Below are 17,695 nucleotides of genomic sequence, written 5' to 3' on the forward strand. Positions count from 1 at the left end.
CAGTTCAATTTCAGCAGTGGTCCAACACAGTAGATCTTTTACCTTATATTTACGATAATTTAGGCAAGTAAAACATAATGTTTACCCTAAGAATTTGAAGTCTGTATATCTTCCAGAAAGTAAAAGGGTTTTTATATGTGAGCAGCGTCTTGAGCTGAAAACAAAGGGTACGTACACGTTGGAGCGACGATAAACGATAAAAGAAGCAGCGATGCTATATCAGAGAGAATTGAAGCATGCATTGTCATTGAGGTGTGCATATTGGAGTAACGATAAAAGCGAAGATATACGATAAAAGCGACGAAAATGAAAAGTTCCATTTTCTTCGCTCTTGTCGTTCATATGATCTCTGATTAAGATAATATTAATCTGTATAATTACCGGTGGTTATCAATATATCCGAATATTAATCGATTTATTATTATTTCGGAGTATTAAATTAATTATTCTAGATATTGGTAAATTGATCAGTTGTGTATTTATTCATCATATGTTATGTGATCACAAGAACCAATCACAATACAACGAATTTATACTATCTTTGGGATGAGAAACGGGTTTAATTTTGTACATATTTAAGTTATATTAACCTTGAACTTAGCAGCTGATATTTCCTATATATCTTCTTTCATTAAGTGGATGCATAGAATATCTTCTACTGATAAATCAAAATGTTCTCTTCTCGCGTCCTCGTTGCTCCGATACGAACACTTGATTCTTTGATAATACCAAAGTGTCGCTAGCTCATTTCTTTTATCGTTTATCGTTGCTCCAACGTGTACGTACCCTTAGAAGGAGAGGAGGAAGGAACATAACATTTTAAATACCTGCGAGTGTGGAGTGCCCATACGTGGAGAAGGCTGTAGGCTATGTGGAGACATGCCGCTGCTGCTCCCAGGACCAGGGTTCCCTGGGCTGTGCTGCAGCATGGATGTGACAGAGCCAGGACCCGGACTGTGAGAGAGCAGAGGTCCTGGACTGTGGAGAGGCGAAGAGTGCTGTTGCATCATGGGAGATGGTGAGGGAGACATCATAGGTGACTGAGGAGTGGAGGGGTGGTGCACAGGAGAAGATGCAGGGGGTCCGAGAGATGCAGGAGAGTGGATCACTACTGATTGCTGCTGTGGAGCACTTGAGCCAAGGCCTGAAGGACCTATCAGGAGACCGGAAGGACCGACAGTTCCAGGACCTTGCTGCTGTCGTTGCTTTTGCTGTTGTTTGTTGCGGTACTCCTGCAAACAGTAAACATACACCACATTATAGAACATGTTTATGCAAAGAGAATTGTTTTCTTAGAGAATTAATAAAGGGTGTCCTCACAAGAATGCCGGATTTAATAATGTGAATAAATGCAACAAATACAGATAACAGTGCCACCAACCCAATAACAAGACATTGTGGATCAACAAAATACAAAAACTATTCACATAAGTACAAAACTGAATGTCCTGAACTGAAAAAGGATATGAATGGTAATGGGCAACACTGCAGTCACCACAAGTCTTAGATTAACTTTAAAGCAGCTGATAAGAAGAGGAAAGTACGATATTTTAATGCAATCCCCAGATCATTTTGTGGGCCAAACGTTTTCAGAAAATTACTTTTTTAAAACAGTGCTTACACAGGATGTACTGGTAGCGAAAGTAACCAAAAAGTAACTAATTTAAGCAATTGGTAACGAAAGTAACGAATTTAAAAGACTCGAATGATAGTGGGTAACGAAATTACGCTTATGTTCTGCTTTTTTCCAAGATTCCTTGTTAGAACATACGACAGACTATTCTATGAACGAACTCTTCCATTCCCGAACCTCACCCTCTATGACTTTTATCTCTGGGAACTCTGATGCACTAATTCGTTAAGCAGATGTTTGAAACAAGAATAAAAGCAGTTTCAGAATCTCCTTTCTTAATTTCGATGGGTAAATGGCATTTTAACACCTTATATATAATAATATGGGTTGCAAGAAGTAGTGAAGTGCATTCCATAACCTCTCCTACTCAAATCCCATTCTCACCTCATGATGCAACCTGTTTTTAACAACCGGGGCTCTGTGTATTGAGTCACAGTGGTATAACTGTTTCATAGAAAATGGAGGAAATGCCATTTCAGAGAGCTGACCTGTCAAGGCATGCATAAGCATCCCGTAAGTGATGAAGAGGGGATATGGTCGATGAAGTTGTGTGACAATCCTCCCAGCTAGGTCATATGATCTGCTAATGAATGGCAAATGTGGTCCTCCACACAGTTTGGGAGTTGCATGTAGGTGTACCACAACGTAAAATATGGTGCCTACATCAGAACAGTACTCACTCTCCTAGTTGGAGAGCAAGAGAATTAATGGCTTCATTGCCAAGAACTCAGTATTACTTAACAACATATATTTAATAATATTATTTTTACATTAATAGTTTGTGTTGTCTCCAGTGGTCTAGAGTTAAAACACTCTTCTCTAGACTCAAGAGTTGCGAGTTCCAACCTGGTTGGAGTCAATGGATTTTGAGGAAGCAAAAATCCGAAGCACAGTCCTCCAGGTAGGACATTAAGCCGTGTGTCCCATGTCAGAGTTTTCCGGCACATTAAAGACTTCCAAGACTAAATTTCTCCTCTCTCGTGCTCTCGTAATACCTTAGTTGAATACCCAGTGGCATTTGAGGCGATGAGCTTACCACTTGTCCCTATGCCCCCTGTCGGTAAATAAATGTAATTAAATTCCTTGTAGATACTAAAACATCTGCTAGGGAATACTTATGTTCCGACTCCAGAACTATGGGTTAAATGAATGATAATGAATAGTTCGTGGTCTGCCTGCCTCTTTCTGGATCGGACACAATTTGCTCAGCCAGTATTAACATAATACCAGATTACTATATAATTAAACAATGCTTCATAGGTCGATCAAAGTTTCCATTATTGCAGGAAGGAATACAAGTCTGTTATTGATGTACTTCAACAGAGTACAAAAATAATTGCACTTTCTCTAACTGTACTCCAGCCTAAAAGTAAAGTAACTAGAAATATAAACACATTGACATAAGCTTCAATAGTTAATCAAAAGTCGTGCCTACATACTCTTATCAAACAAAGACTAGACACAGGCGTGCTCTATTATTAGCGGACTAATCCACTTCAGGAGTCACGCAAATTTCATATGCATGCAGCCTGACGCACTGATGTGTGAAGTGAAATTTTTTAAACTTTGCTGCGAATATTGTTCAGTACAGAAAGAACAACAAGCTCTACCAAGGGTCTGTTTCATAAAACATTCAGAATTTACAATTTTTTGTTTGCAAAACCTACTTGCAGTAAAATAAATTCCACTGTAGAAAAGCACTATTTACTACAGTTGAAACTATAATAAATTTGTATTCTGTTTCATATACTTACTGTTGTTCAGTTTACATAAGTAAATTCAACTGTATGTTTACTGTGCTCAGAACGTGAGTAAAATGCAATCACTTCCACTATCTCTTTGTTTAAATTTATATACTTATTTTGTTTACATTATCTAAAGGCAAAAAATAAGTACAGTAAAATCCCTCATATCTGGCACCCAAATAATCGGCAATACCAAAACAACGGCACTTTTGGCTGGGCCAAAAAAAAAAAAAAAAAAAAAAAAAAAAAAAAAAAAAAAAAAAACTGAATCTGCCACATTGCCACAATCTGGGCTGTCAGTTTTGCCACATTAGGAAGTTCACATGAACTTTCATTTTCAGTGAATATTCGAACCTAAAATTAGTGTATTATTTGTGTTGTGTGATGCGTTTTAATAAAGAAAATCCACACAGTTTTTATGTTAAAAACATAAAATTGTTTAGTCACACGTTAAAAAGTGTTAACATTCAGGAGACACTGATGAAGACGTAACATCACGTCGAAACGGGCCGTCTGTCCAAGGTACATACCTTTTTTAAAAGTTTTAACACTTTTTAACGTGCGACTAAACAATTTTATGTTTTTAACAAACAAAGTGTTAACGTGAACTATAATCAATGAGTTTTTACGGTTATTTAACTATGTTCGGATCGTTAATGTTGCCACATTAGGAAGTTCGCATGAACTTTCGTTTTCAGTAAATATTCGAACCTAAAATTAATATATTATTTGTGTTGTGTGATGTGTTTTGATAAAGAAAATCCACACAGTTTTTATGTTTTTTTTAGTTATGTTCGGGCTGTCAGTGTTCCCACATTCGCACGAACTTTAATTTTCAGTGATTATTCGAACCTAAAATTAGTGTATTATTTGTGTTGTGTGATGTGTTTTAATAATGAATATCCACACAATTTTTATGTTTATTCAGTTATGAGCAAGTGATAGAGAAATAAGCTTCACATGGCTGCAGTTTCAACATTTGGCGCCATGAAATACGATTTTTTTTTTGTATATACCGGTATTTATTCAATTAGCCTGGTCCCTTAGTGCCGGATAAGAGGGATTCTACTGTAATTAGCAATGTCATCTAGTCTAAGTGACTTAGAACAAGAAGTGATTTATAGATACACTGTACTCTTTCAGCAGAGAATTGAGTACAGTTTCTCTGAAGGTACCTAAAAATTTTATTTAATCAATATAGGCCTGACTATAGTGGAAAGGTTATAATGGAGATTTTCAACATAGATATAATTATAGACTATTTTATTGCAATAGAAATTAAACTGAAATGTCACTTCTCAAGTTCTCCTATGTGTTGTTTCTTGTAATTTTTGCTGTTTGTTATAAGGCCTATAGGCACTGTAAAATCCTTTATTTCACTCCAATTTACTTTATCCTCATTTCTCCCAAAGTTACATGTGAACTTTTCAAACAAAATATATTTTTTCAATCTTATGTAGAAAGCTAATAACCTTCACATGCTTGGTTTTCGACATGTTGAAAATACTGCCTTCTTGGGGTGTACAATCTGGATGGCATTGATTTAAGTGACACACAAAAGTACTGGGAGAATAAACGAATTATCACAGTAAATATTGTATGTTTCTACTACGGCAATTACTACAGCAGAATTGTTTATGAAACGCACATTTTTATGTTACTAAAAGAAGAAAGTATGTCCAATGTCTAGACGTTTGGCAACGAAGCCTTTAGTCTTCTTGCACTCCAATACTTTTGCATCAAGATATCTTCTTTCTCTACAGCTGCACATCTTTTAAGATGTTCAATAACAGTAATTTACTACAGCATTTTATTACTCTTTTATGAAACAGGCCCCACATATAAACACATCATTCACAAAACAACGACTATTTCTCTATGAAAAAACCAACAACAAATTTTCTTTTTCTTTCTTTCCTTCACATCAACATACTCAAAAAATGTGAAACTATGAGACAAAAAAAAAATTCCTAACATTCAGCATTTTAATTAAGTGCTTCTGACTTAAATACTACTAACCCATGGTCTCACAATTTCATCATTCAATATTACTTTAAAAATACTCTCTCGAAGTATGAATATAACTTCATGAATCATCTTGCATAATTGTAATTGTTAGAATTTCATAACATGTATAAATACTTTGATTATTACATAAAACTCGAAATTAATATCTACAAATCCAACACAATTATACAAGACTTCAATCAATCAACTTAGTTCTGAAAATTTCTATGTGCAAAACAACAACACATATAAACAAAATTACGTATCAATAAAACACACACTTAAAAATTTACAAAGTACAGAATGTCCAAAAAGTCACTAGACACAGGAAAGGAAAAAAATATATATAAAATACAAACAAAAAGTCTCATTAAGAAAACCAAACATCCAAACTGAATCGTAGGTGAGAAAGGAGCAATCGAGTGTACTTGCCATTCATCTTTACTCTTCATCAGGTAAAGCTAGAAGAATGAAAACATATGTTAGAGCACATTCCTTTCCTCTACTTCTAGTGACTTTTTGGACAATCTACTATACAAAATAAAAATATAGGGGCTTTTAACTTACAGGAATGTGATGTATATTATAAGCAATACTACACTTATGAACTTACCAAACTCTGACGATAGATGAATCTGCCATAAACTTCAAGAATACTATGCCTATATTTGCCATTAACTTATCTGCTGGTTATAGGGGCTTGCAACTGCTTTAACATGGCATGAATTTGGAACCAAGAACCACAATGACTTTACAATAAATGTGAAATAAAAGTATCTCCAAATTACATGTACATTTATCAATATCAATTAATAAAATTTATATTGGTTATAAAAGTTAACTCAAATGTGGAGACCAATTTCTACGTTGTGCAATATAAATGCAGAAAATATATTTGAGAATTACATGTGAAATTACAATTTCGTTAGTTTAGTTTTTAAAAAGGGAACCACTTATCTGACATGAACCTGGTTAATTTTATTTCTCGAAATGTATTGTGGCTCTAACCAAGAGCAAAGATGTTGAACAACCGTTTACTAAATATCATTTACTGCAAACATGCAGAAAAACAAGAATCACAAATAAAATAAAAATTTGTTTTACTGTGCAATGAAGTCTGCAGAGTGAATTTTCCAAGCTCATTTAAATTCTTTAATCTATATCTACAGTTATAATTTTACGCAGACACTTTCTACTGCTAATACATGAAAAATACAGATTTCAAGTACTAAATTCCCCCATCTCTCATTTGGAATGGTTGGACTGTACATTACACAGTGAAGCTTTGATTATCATTGCCTTCGACTACCATAATTTCTGCTAATATCTGTTCGCAACTTAATAATAATGATAATAAATTAGAATATCGTCCAAATTCCAAGTCACTGCTTTTATTCGATCATCTACCAGTACATTTCTCCTGGATGACTAATAATCACACAGTCTGGAGCATCTGGTCACACATCTGTTTTGTTTCATTAAGTAGGTTTAGTGTCCTTGCATTTGTAGGCGTCTAAGAATATGCTGGCTGTTAATTTAAAAATCAAAGTATGTAAAGAAACATGATGTCCCATCAAAACACCCAATTTGGTGTTCATTTAAACTTAAAGCATTCAATAAGCTTCACTGTTTAAGTGCCATAAGATTAAACACCAACAAATAAAAAACCGGACCAATTAAAAAAATTAAATCCAAATCAAAATAATAATAATAAAAAAGCAAAAACCGAATTTCTGAATTATTTTCCCCACTCCTTTGTGATTTGTCTACCTTTATATTTGAAGACTTTGGTATTGTTGACAGTGGATTTAATAATTTTTAACAAATAAAACCAATGTGGCAGTGTTAATAGATGACATTCTTGCAATACAATATTTTGTTCAGATAGATAGATAGATAGATAGTGGGGTTTAAAAAGGGCGCGTCAGCTACTATGGCTATATGCACCCTTATCTAAAATTCTTCATAAAACAAAGACACAAATAATACAATAATCAGAGTGCTAAAAGAACTAAAAAGCATTGTCACGGTAAAACGAGGTACACAAATGCAGTATACACAAGGTGATTTGTAAAGAATCACAAAAGAGAGCAGTTCTCCGACCCTAGGTAGTATTCGAAATGAACCAATAAAATAATAAAACTAAGGCCACCAGAGATATCACATTTCAAAACAATAAAATTTTATATAATATTCGGATGTATAAGGTCCGAATATTTTGTTAAAAATTATAACTAAAAGAAAGATATTTATATGTGCTTAAAACATACCAGTACTGTAAAATCACCTCATGTGGTCATGCATTAATGTGAAAATAAGCCAAACGTAATCAAAACATGTTCAATTCAACAAGGATAATTGAAAGGAAAATCAGTTTCTATATAAGTCCTAGAAGTACCTATCACCTATCTATTACATGTTCAAATTAAACTTTTTTTGAACAAGAACAATTAAAGAAAGCCTTTTCCTTACATGTTTAAAGTCTTATAATTATTATATAAATAACACAAAAGAACGAATCATTTAGTTCATTACACTTACAAACACAAACATAATGCATAGAAGTTAGCAGCAAATAAATGACACTGGAAGAGTGCAAAGCAGCCATAACCAGATTGCAGCATTACGAGCATGTCTCCTCCTCACCTGTATCAACATGCTGTGCTGCCTGCTCTGCTTTCGACTGGCATCCAGCTGTTTCTGAAGCACTGACTGTTCACTTGAGATTCTCTGCAGCTCCAGAGCATCAGCTTCTGCAAGCTCATTTCCAGATTTTCGCAGCTGACGTTGTTTACTGTTGAGAGACTATAAAAAAAACGTAAGGTAAAGTGGGGTAAATGTGAGGTTAGTCGACAATAGATGTAAACTGTCACAAAGTGCATACTTTCATCTACGAGTACAGGAGCATATGCAAGAAAGGGGTTACTAGGTTTGAATCCCTCTTAAATTTTTTTACTTGGTTATTTAACGACACTGTATCAACTACTACAGCGAGATGGTATTTGGAGAGATGAGGCTGAGGATTCGCCATAGATTAACTTGAAAAAAATCCAACCAGGTAATCATTCCAAGTGGGGATCGAACACGTGCCTCAGCGTAACTCCAGATCGGCAGGCAAGCGCCTTAGCCAACTGAGCTACACCGGTGGCTCCCCCTGAATTAAAAAAAAAATCGTTTTCTCTTCTCTAACTTTTCACTGTCAGAGTAACAAAATCTACAGCTCTCCTATCCCTCCTTCAATATAATCCCTGTGTAAATTAAAGTAGTTTTAGATTTATTTTTTTATTATTATTGTTGGATTTTAAATAATTTTGCAAATATTATATGTCACAATGATTTCAGAGCTTTGTGAGCAACAAAAGTATGAATTACAAAAATATGTAATATTCAAAATTTAACATAGAAATGAGTGAAGGTGAAGGGTATGAAGTATTGAAAAAAAAATATTTCTACTAAATATATAGTTACAAAGTTGTCACTTATCAGGAATAAGGACTAAGGCAATAACAAGTAACTTAACAACAATATATCATTCTTAAAGAGATGCGCCTGAAAGTTGATTATGAGAACACACAAAAACAAGTCTGACTGTAACTTACTTTGCGAATCTTGCGAAGTTTACTGACTTCAGTTTCATAATACTTGAGCTGTGATGTGACAATTTGGTTCTGGTGATTCAGCCACTGCTCGTAGTGTATCTGTGTTTGGCGATCCTGCTCTGTCATGATGTTCTCTGGAGGCAGGGCAGGAGCTGGCAGGTGAGGAGCATTGAACAAGGGCACTCGACCAGCTGATAGAGGTCAAATTCAAATTTCATCAATCAAACACAATACACAGGAATTCATAAGTTAATATCTAATGATTAAACTATATTTCACTTTTAGGAAAGAATATAATCTAAATTTAACAGAAGAAATACTGAAATCAGAAGTAAACACTGAAATACTGAAACAATTGTCTTCAGAGACAATTAATATTAGGTACCCTCCACAAAACTGGCTTCATTTATACACCGACGGATCCTTGATCTCCAGAGAACAAGGTGCCGGTGCAGGTGTTACGTGCTGTCTCTTCTCACTTTATAGATCTCTTGGATATGGAACAACAAGTTTTGATGGTGAAATCATTGCAATAAGTGAATGTCTCAGGAATCTTCTATGCCACATCAATAAATTTAGGAATGCAGTTATATTGTCAGACTCCAAAGCAGTTATTCTATCAATCGTCTCTAAACACACACCTTCATCTCAAACAGCAGAAATAACTAAAATGCTCTCTCAATTAATATCACTCAATAAAAGAATTGTATTCCAATGGATACCATCCCATTGTGGAATCCTGGGAAACGAGAATGCGGATGCACTAGCAAAGAAGGGCAGCACTGCTACTTACAGACCTGTTACTAAATCTACGTATTACTCTGTGAAGAGATTTATTAAATCTACATACTTAGACTTCAACAAACAAAATTTGATAACTCAATCCCAAGGGAAAAAATGGAACTCTCTGCACCAAAATCCACAGTTAATTTCCGATTTACCACGAAAATCGTCTGTAGCTGCATTTAGATTGGCAACAGGCCATGATTGTTTGGCCAAACACCTGCATAGAATTGGAATATATCAGTCCCCTCACTGCCCATTGTGCAACTCAAACCAAGAAATGGATTCGGAACACCTCAAAATCTGTGCTTCAGTGGCTGGCCATGATAATATCTTTGAAAAATATTGGAGTGCAAGAGGTCAAATGACTTTATTGTCAAACGCCTGGCATTAGAAAACAACAACAACAACTTTTAGGAAAGAGACTCAAGACAAAAGTAAAATCTATATAAATAACAATGTATTACAACATCCAAGGATGTTTAATTATTTCGGTATTAATATGACATATGCAAGGATCTTCATTTTAGCTGTAACATGATGCGTGAGAATTTTGACAGAACATTTTATATGTTGTACAGAGTGAGTCAGCCAGGGCTAGACCAGCATCAGCAGAAGGTGGTATGCGTAGTAACTGCTGCACTATCACAGTAACCAGATATCTTGCTCGAGTATGTTTCGTGTTTAGTTACGTAAACACGTTCACACAGTGAGGGTGCAGCTGTATACCGTATATTTAGAGTATAGTATTGTGTCCATTATGAAATATAGCCTTGAACAACGAGTGTTTATTTACGACAATTTTGTGGAATAAAAATCTTCTAACAGTTTAACAAACTTCTGTCAGTCATTCCCTGATTCGCCAGAGCCTTCCAAAGCAATGATTTACAATTAAGTGAAGAAATTTCGTACAATTGGATCAGTATTGAATAAGAAACGAACATGTGTGAAGCGTGTTCTCACTGAGATGTTTGATGAAATTGGCCACCGAATAGAGAGAAGTCCTATGACGTCATCTCACCATGTAGCTCAGCAGGTAGGGATGTCACAGTTCTCAGTGATAAGCGGTACGAAACAATTAAAATTAAAACCTTACAAAATTCGTGTAGTTCAGAGTTTAACGGAACCCGATTATCAGAGCGGAGTTAGGTTTTTCAGGTGTTCCAACAGTGTATGATGGACTACTTGACCCCACCTTAATTTTTTAGTGACGAAGCATGGGTCCACCTCAGTGGTTACACAAATGCTCAAAACAATCATTGGGACAGTAAAAATCCACACCGTTTTCACGAACAGCTACATGACATAAATTAGAGCCATTTCGGAGAATGAACTGGGGCGAGTGGCTGGACATGTCTTCAGGAGATGTGCAGCCTGCCAGATATCACAAGGACGTCATTTCGAACATGAATTGTGAATTCAGTAAGAACATCATTATGCAATACTAACCGCAAAAGCAGAGAACAAATTCTCCACATATGGTATTGTTGTTATGTATGAATCAGCCACCATGAGTGCAGTTAGGAGTCTAGCCCTGGCTGGCTCACCCTGTATCTTTGTTTCAGATATCGTCCCCGACAAGACAGAGTATTGTAAGCACCATTTTGCCAACTTTACAGGAAAATCAGTTATGATACTTATCCAACATGGTGGTGAAAACAATTGTCAAAGTAACAAAAAAAATTGTTGGGGCTCACAGAACATTTATAGTCAATGCGCAGAGTTGGGCAATATTATTCTAAGCATCATAACTCATTTCTGGTAAACGTGGCACTTACGATACTCTGCCTTGCTGGGGATGATATGTGATTTCTGAGTGTGTTAAAACTAAAAATTTTGTGATATGTGACTGTTGTTTTTTTAATTGGTTTACTTTATGATGCTTTATCAACTGGTTGAAGCTTGATGATCATGGAGACATACCTGTAGCTTCTCCCTGTACTCCTGGTGCAGGCTGCTGGCGAACAATTATACCAGAGGGGCCCAACTTGGAATCTAATCCAGGAGAAGGGCTCGGCTGCCAGTCTATTAATTTTGGTTGTGGCTGTGCTGGTCTGGGAGGATATGGAGGCCTCAGGTTTGATCCAACAACTGGCACGATGTTTGGACTTGGTAACAGGCCTTGAGCTGCAAGTAGCACATACAAAGGAATTCATATGATATATGCATTACACTGAAGGATGAAAAATATACCAACATTAAACGTAACATATTTATTAATATTTTACATTGCTGTTTATTTCAATGCCTACATATTCAGAGTTATGCTTAGGGTTGCCAACCCTTCCGTATTTCCCAGGATTGAATTTGCCCCTAATTTTTAACAGTCTCTCGGCTCCTGTATTTTTCTTCTCTTCGAGCATTTTTCTCCCTTATTTTTTCAATGTAAAAATCATTATTCTAAACATTTGATTTTGCTATGAATGATGACTGTTTATATGAAGAATTTTGTTGTTCAAGAGATGCATTGAAATGTGCAGTCTTTTTGGAAGGTAAGCTTACCGGAAATGGGTTTTAATGTTCACCGTTTAAAATTAAACAATACTAATATTATAATTTTGAAAAAACTGGCTAGTTTTGTTCTAAGCATACCAAGTAATAATGCTCATATAAAGAGGACTTTTTATCTCATGAACAATAATTGGACAGATGTTCGAAACAGGAGTACGACACATCTAATCAAATCAGAGCTGCAAACTGCAACTATTATGCGACAAAAGATCTGTCTCAAAATACTGTTAATTTAAGCCTAGCTGTCGAAGTGTAGAATAAAGTTGCTTTTTAGTAACTGAACTAAATAATTTGCCCATTTTCTATGTGAAATTTTGTCGATTTCTTAATCTCCCGCATTTTCTTCAAAAAAAAAAAGTTGGCAACCCTAGTTATGCTACATGTTTGCAGAGAGGTGAAAGAGCATAAGTAAGGGTATTCTAGCACGAAGGGGAATAGCTTCCTTTGCCAACATTCCTTCTCTCCAATAGAGGCGAGCATCATGCAGCTGTCTGCTTGAATACAACCCCAACTTTCAATATCGAATTTAGTGTTTATATAATTTCAAGGGAAAAATTGTTCCAGGGCCGGGTATCGATCCCGGGACCTCTGGCTGAACGTACCAGCGCTCTGCCGGGAACTCAACCCGACACCATCTCAACTTTTCCCTTTATAACCACACAACTCGCGTGGGCTGACGAAACGTCAGACCCACATCGAGTGCACACAATCTCTGTGTAACTTGGAATTGTGGTTTTCTGTTAACGTACACAGTGACGTATATATTATGCAAATCTAATCTTTCAGGGAGCCTTACCTGAAAGACTATATTTGCTTAATGTTTATAATTCGTACCTGGAATTCCTTGAGGTGGCGAGCCAAGCCCTGGAGAACCTCCTGTGGGGGGCGTGGACCTCAACACGTCTGCTCTCAGCCTTTCGAAGTCGACATCACTGAGCAAAGGGGGCGAAGCAGAAGCAGGCGGAGGTGGTGGCGGCTGGGCCTGCTGAGACAGCAGTGGCTGATGCTGCTGCTGCTTCTCCTGCTCACGTTTCTCCTGTTCAAGAAGATCTTCCAATAACAGTGGCTGCTCCTGTAACGGAGACTGCGGCATGTTAGACCAGCAACTGTGATGCCATTCCCGCCCATTACTGCTGTGGAATTTATGATAAGTCTGTCAATCCCATTACCTGATTTCTTTATAATCTTCATAGAGTGTTTTATTGTTTTATATCACCATTAAGATTTAGTTCAAAAACTGTCATTCGCAGACAGAACAGAATCCTCCTGTAAAATATGTGAAATAAATGGGTCGAGACTCTAGAGACTGTCACACAACTTATAAATTTATATATTAAGAAAAAGAACATGACGAAACTCCAGAATAAATGGGCATCAGTACGAACCATGCAGTAATGATGAGAACAAGACGAATGTCAAGAAGTTGCTACATACTTCCTATATAATTTCTCGTTATATGTTTTACGTGATTTACAAGCCACTTTCTGTATCATGATTTCAATATTACTGTTTACAGTTTACTTTTTTTAAACATTATTCGAAATACATACATAAATGAATAATTTAATGTGACCCTAAATAAGAAAAACTTTTGTTTTCTAGATTGCACATAAAAGGTATTCCTAACGATCCCAAACGCAAGACATTTTATTTCATTTATACACTGTACAATGTAAGTAAATATGTTTAATGTGGCACAAATTTACAGAAAATAGCTTTAAGTATACTGCCAATTCCAATATTTTTATGTTTAGAAAAATAGGGATTTAAGAATAATATAGTTTTTTTATTTGATTGTTTAACGATGCTATATCGACTACTGGGTTATTTAGATCGATGGAAATGGTGATAGCAAGATGGTATTTGGCGAAATGAGGCCGAGGATTTGCCACAGATTACCTGACATTCGCCTTACAGTTGGGAAGAACCTCGGAAAGAACCCAACAGGTATTCAGCCCAAGCAGGAATCGAACCCACCTCTGAGCACAACTCCAGATCAGCAGGCAAACATGCTACCACTTGAGCTATGCCGGTGACAATATATATTTTGAAATACATTAGATATACAACTTACTTACAAATGGCTTTTAAGGAACCCAGAGGTTAACTGCCGCCCTCACATAAGCCCGTCATCGGTCCCTATCCTGTGAAAGATTAACCCACTCTCTATCATTATATCCCACCTCCCTCAAATCCATTTTAATATTATCCTTCCATCTATGTCTCGGCCTCCCTAAAGGTCTTTTTCCCTCTGGTCTCCCAACTAACACTCTATATGCATTTCTGGATTCGCCCATATGTGCTACATGCCCTGCCCATCTCAACCGTCTGGATTTAATGTTCCTAATTATCTCAGGTGAAGAATACAATGCGTGCCGTTCTGCAATGTGTAACTTTCTCCATTCTCCTGTAACTTCATCCCTCTTTGCCCCAAATATTTTTCTAAGAACCTTATTCTCAAACACCCTTCATCTCTGTTCCTCTCTCAAAGTGAGAGTCCAAATTTCACAACCATACAGAACAATCGGTAATGTAACTGTTTTATAAATTCTTTCAGATTTTTTGACAGCAGACTAGATGACAAAAAAGCTTCTCAACCAAATAATAACAGGCATTTTCCATACATTAGATATACATTATTAAATTATTCTCCCTGAACAACCATGAACACGTATCCTTTCTCTTTATTTTGCCTAATATTTATTAGTATTAGCCCAATAATATCTAAACTTAATTTGAAATTAAGCAATTAACTAAATTTTACATAGAAGCATAACTATTACAGATGTACTGTAATTTAACAACTGTTCTCAAATAACACAGTCCGTCTTCTTTCTTAATGTCTTCTGCCCAATTTTGTCAACATAGCATTTCTCTGGCATTTCCAAAATCTCCTCAACTTCGCATTTTTTAAGATTGTGTAATCATGACTTCATTTAGAGTATTATGTTGCCTTTGGAATTCTTTTTGTTACACTCATTTTATTTACGTCATGCATACGCCATTTGTTTCTGTTCATTACAGCACAGTTGTTTACACTGTGTTCAAGCTAGTGTCCCATCTATTATGAAGTTGTGCCAATAAGTCCAACAGCAAATAATTAAAGACTGCCTTGGGAGGAAATATAAGACAGTTTCTACGAAACTGCCAATTTCTTTTCCTTTTTTCTTTTCTAATCAACAAACATTTCATTCCTTTACCTTTAATTACTTGGGCTATGAATATTAATGACCACACCTTTAATAATTGCCAAGTAAAATGAGGAGAAGTGTGTATGTAACAAAATTTCGCTGGAAGTACAATAAAAGACAGATGACTATGAAACTCACAGAAAAGTCCTTGTAAAACGGACTGTTAACTGCAATTTGAAGTAGAACATGATTTAGTGCATTTTATGCAAATCATCTTAGAAAGCATGAAATACGCCTGTGTATTCAATAGACATTACTTTATGCTCATTTCGAAAGAATGTTGTATAACGTTTAAATGTAAAAGAATTACAAATCCATTTTTTTTAATCATAGCCACTATACAAGAATTTTAATGAAGATGACAAAAATATCAAAAGAAAACTGTTTTTAAGTCGTCATTCATAGGAATCCTTCAATATTATATAGTTATTTCAAAATATATGTACAAATTATTTCGTAGTTTTAATTACACAGATCATTACTCTCATAGGCATTCCACGATCAAGCATATGGAAACAATTAAAGCGATTACTGGAACAAATACTGTAAGTTATGTAACTCTCTTCTTCATATAACTGTTCAATTTAGTAGATGACTATAGAAAATCTTTAAACGAAACCGGTCTTATGAAGTGCTCAAATTAATTCGGTTCAATAGCAATTTAGACACAAGCAAGAATTCTGTTGAGTTATATATTCAAACTATGTATTTTTGGAGACAAGTGACAAAACTGTTTTTAAACGCAACAGACGGATATACAACACCATTTTTACACGTGTAACGACCGCATTAGTGTAATAGCCATTACACCTTGTCTCTTGATGGAATGGAGAGGAGAATAATCGATATAAAGACAGCACAAACCCCCTATTTCTAATCGTTTTTAAATCTAAGAATCACAACACTTATCACGTCTATAAATTGGGGTTCATAAAAACTATCAGAATTCTCATGTAGTGCTGTACAGTGATGTGTTTATTCAAGAACTCCAACAATAACAGGTCAAGTTGAGACAATTATTTACTCTTGGCTTATGTCAGGATATTAAACTTTTGGTGTGTAACATACTATATATTCGACCTACACTAATAGAAAAAAATGAAAGGATTCTGTGGAACGGAAATTCGACTTTGGTTGCCATGAAAATGATTACATCATATCCAATAAATTCAATGAGACCATTCCTATACACAAGAGGAGTCCACATATATACAGAGTGGTTCACGAGGATTTACCGCCACTTACAGAGCTTATTTCCGAAGACATTCTGAGTAAAAAATGTCATTTAAACATGTGTTCCAATCTCAATATTTTCAGAGTTACACTAATTTGAAGTTGTTAGTAAAATACCTTTCTTCTTTAGTTTTAAGGGTAAAAGAATATTACAAATAGAGAATGAACTATTCAGAAGTATCCTTTCTTTACTTGGCTAGTATTCTGAAGCTAAAAATACGTTGTTAATTGTTTTGTAGAGATTTTGTTTTTAAATATTTAATTAAAAATTACATTACTCATACGCACTTATCACAAAAATTGCTACAAATCATACGACTTTAGGAACTTGATTCTTTACAATTTAATTATGCATCCTAATGACAGCCTTGAAAAATTTACAAGAGTGGCGTGATTTGTTATTTTGTGTTTTTTTTTTTAATAATGACCCATTATTTTATATGGTATGTGCATCACACATGGTTGAATTGACTTCTCCAATAATTCAGGATAAACTGTTGTAAACAGACAGACAGACAGCCGGCATCCCAAAAACCACTTCTTCAGTATCACAGATGTTGAAAAAACATTTCTTTGAAAACCCTGAAATCAATTTTTGCATCACAATAATATTATACTTTATGAGCAAGTACAAAGAAAAATGCAGCCATTACATGTATAAAGGGTGAAAGCAGGACTTAGAATTTTGAAAATAAATTATTTTATGCAACTGTCGTATTCTCCACTTATAACACGAAATCTCTAGAATCAGCAATGTTACTGAAACTCGACCAATTTTCGGTTCCTCTACATTTGAAGCTACTGTCTCCAAGGTAATGGATATGGCTAAGATTACACTTTCGGTTTTTAACTAATTTTTAACTGGAATCACAAAACGAAATTACTTTGTGATAATATGTTATAACAACTTACAACCATCGATCACAGTTTACAATCTGAGGACACATAATGATAAATTACAATTATAAAAAAATTCACAACTACATATTGAAA

At 35.3% G+C, this 17,695-nt stretch overlaps 1 protein-coding gene across 12 annotated transcripts in view; it reads right to left on the reverse strand.

Annotated features, from left to right (window-relative positions):
* LOC138703582 (histone-lysine N-methyltransferase 2C-like) overlaps nucleotides 1-17,695 on the reverse strand; it is a 235,804-nt gene that overhangs the window by 69,039 nt on the left and 149,070 nt on the right. For 10 of the 12 annotated variants that reach the window (XM_069831570.1, XM_069831573.1, XM_069831575.1 and 7 more), the window contains 5 exons: nucleotides 13,113-13,362; nucleotides 11,691-11,894; nucleotides 8,985-9,175; nucleotides 8,032-8,190; nucleotides 828-1,232 (listed from right to left, as the gene is read on the reverse strand). In XM_069831570.1, the coding sequence (XP_069687671.1) occupies nucleotides 828-1,232; nucleotides 8,032-8,190; nucleotides 8,985-9,175; nucleotides 11,691-11,894; nucleotides 13,113-13,362 (1,209 nt within the window). The remainder of the gene's footprint in view (nucleotides 1-827; nucleotides 1,233-8,031; nucleotides 8,191-8,984; nucleotides 9,176-11,690; nucleotides 11,895-13,112; nucleotides 13,363-17,695) is intronic. The other 2 variants (XM_069831579.1, XM_069831574.1) reach the window with 1 other exon arrangement.

Source organism: Periplaneta americana, chromosome 7 (assembly GCF_040183065.1).
Source record: "Periplaneta americana isolate PAMFEO1 chromosome 7, P.americana_PAMFEO1_priV1, whole genome shotgun sequence".
NCBI lineage: Eukaryota > Metazoa > Arthropoda > Insecta > Blattodea > Blattidae > Periplaneta > Periplaneta americana.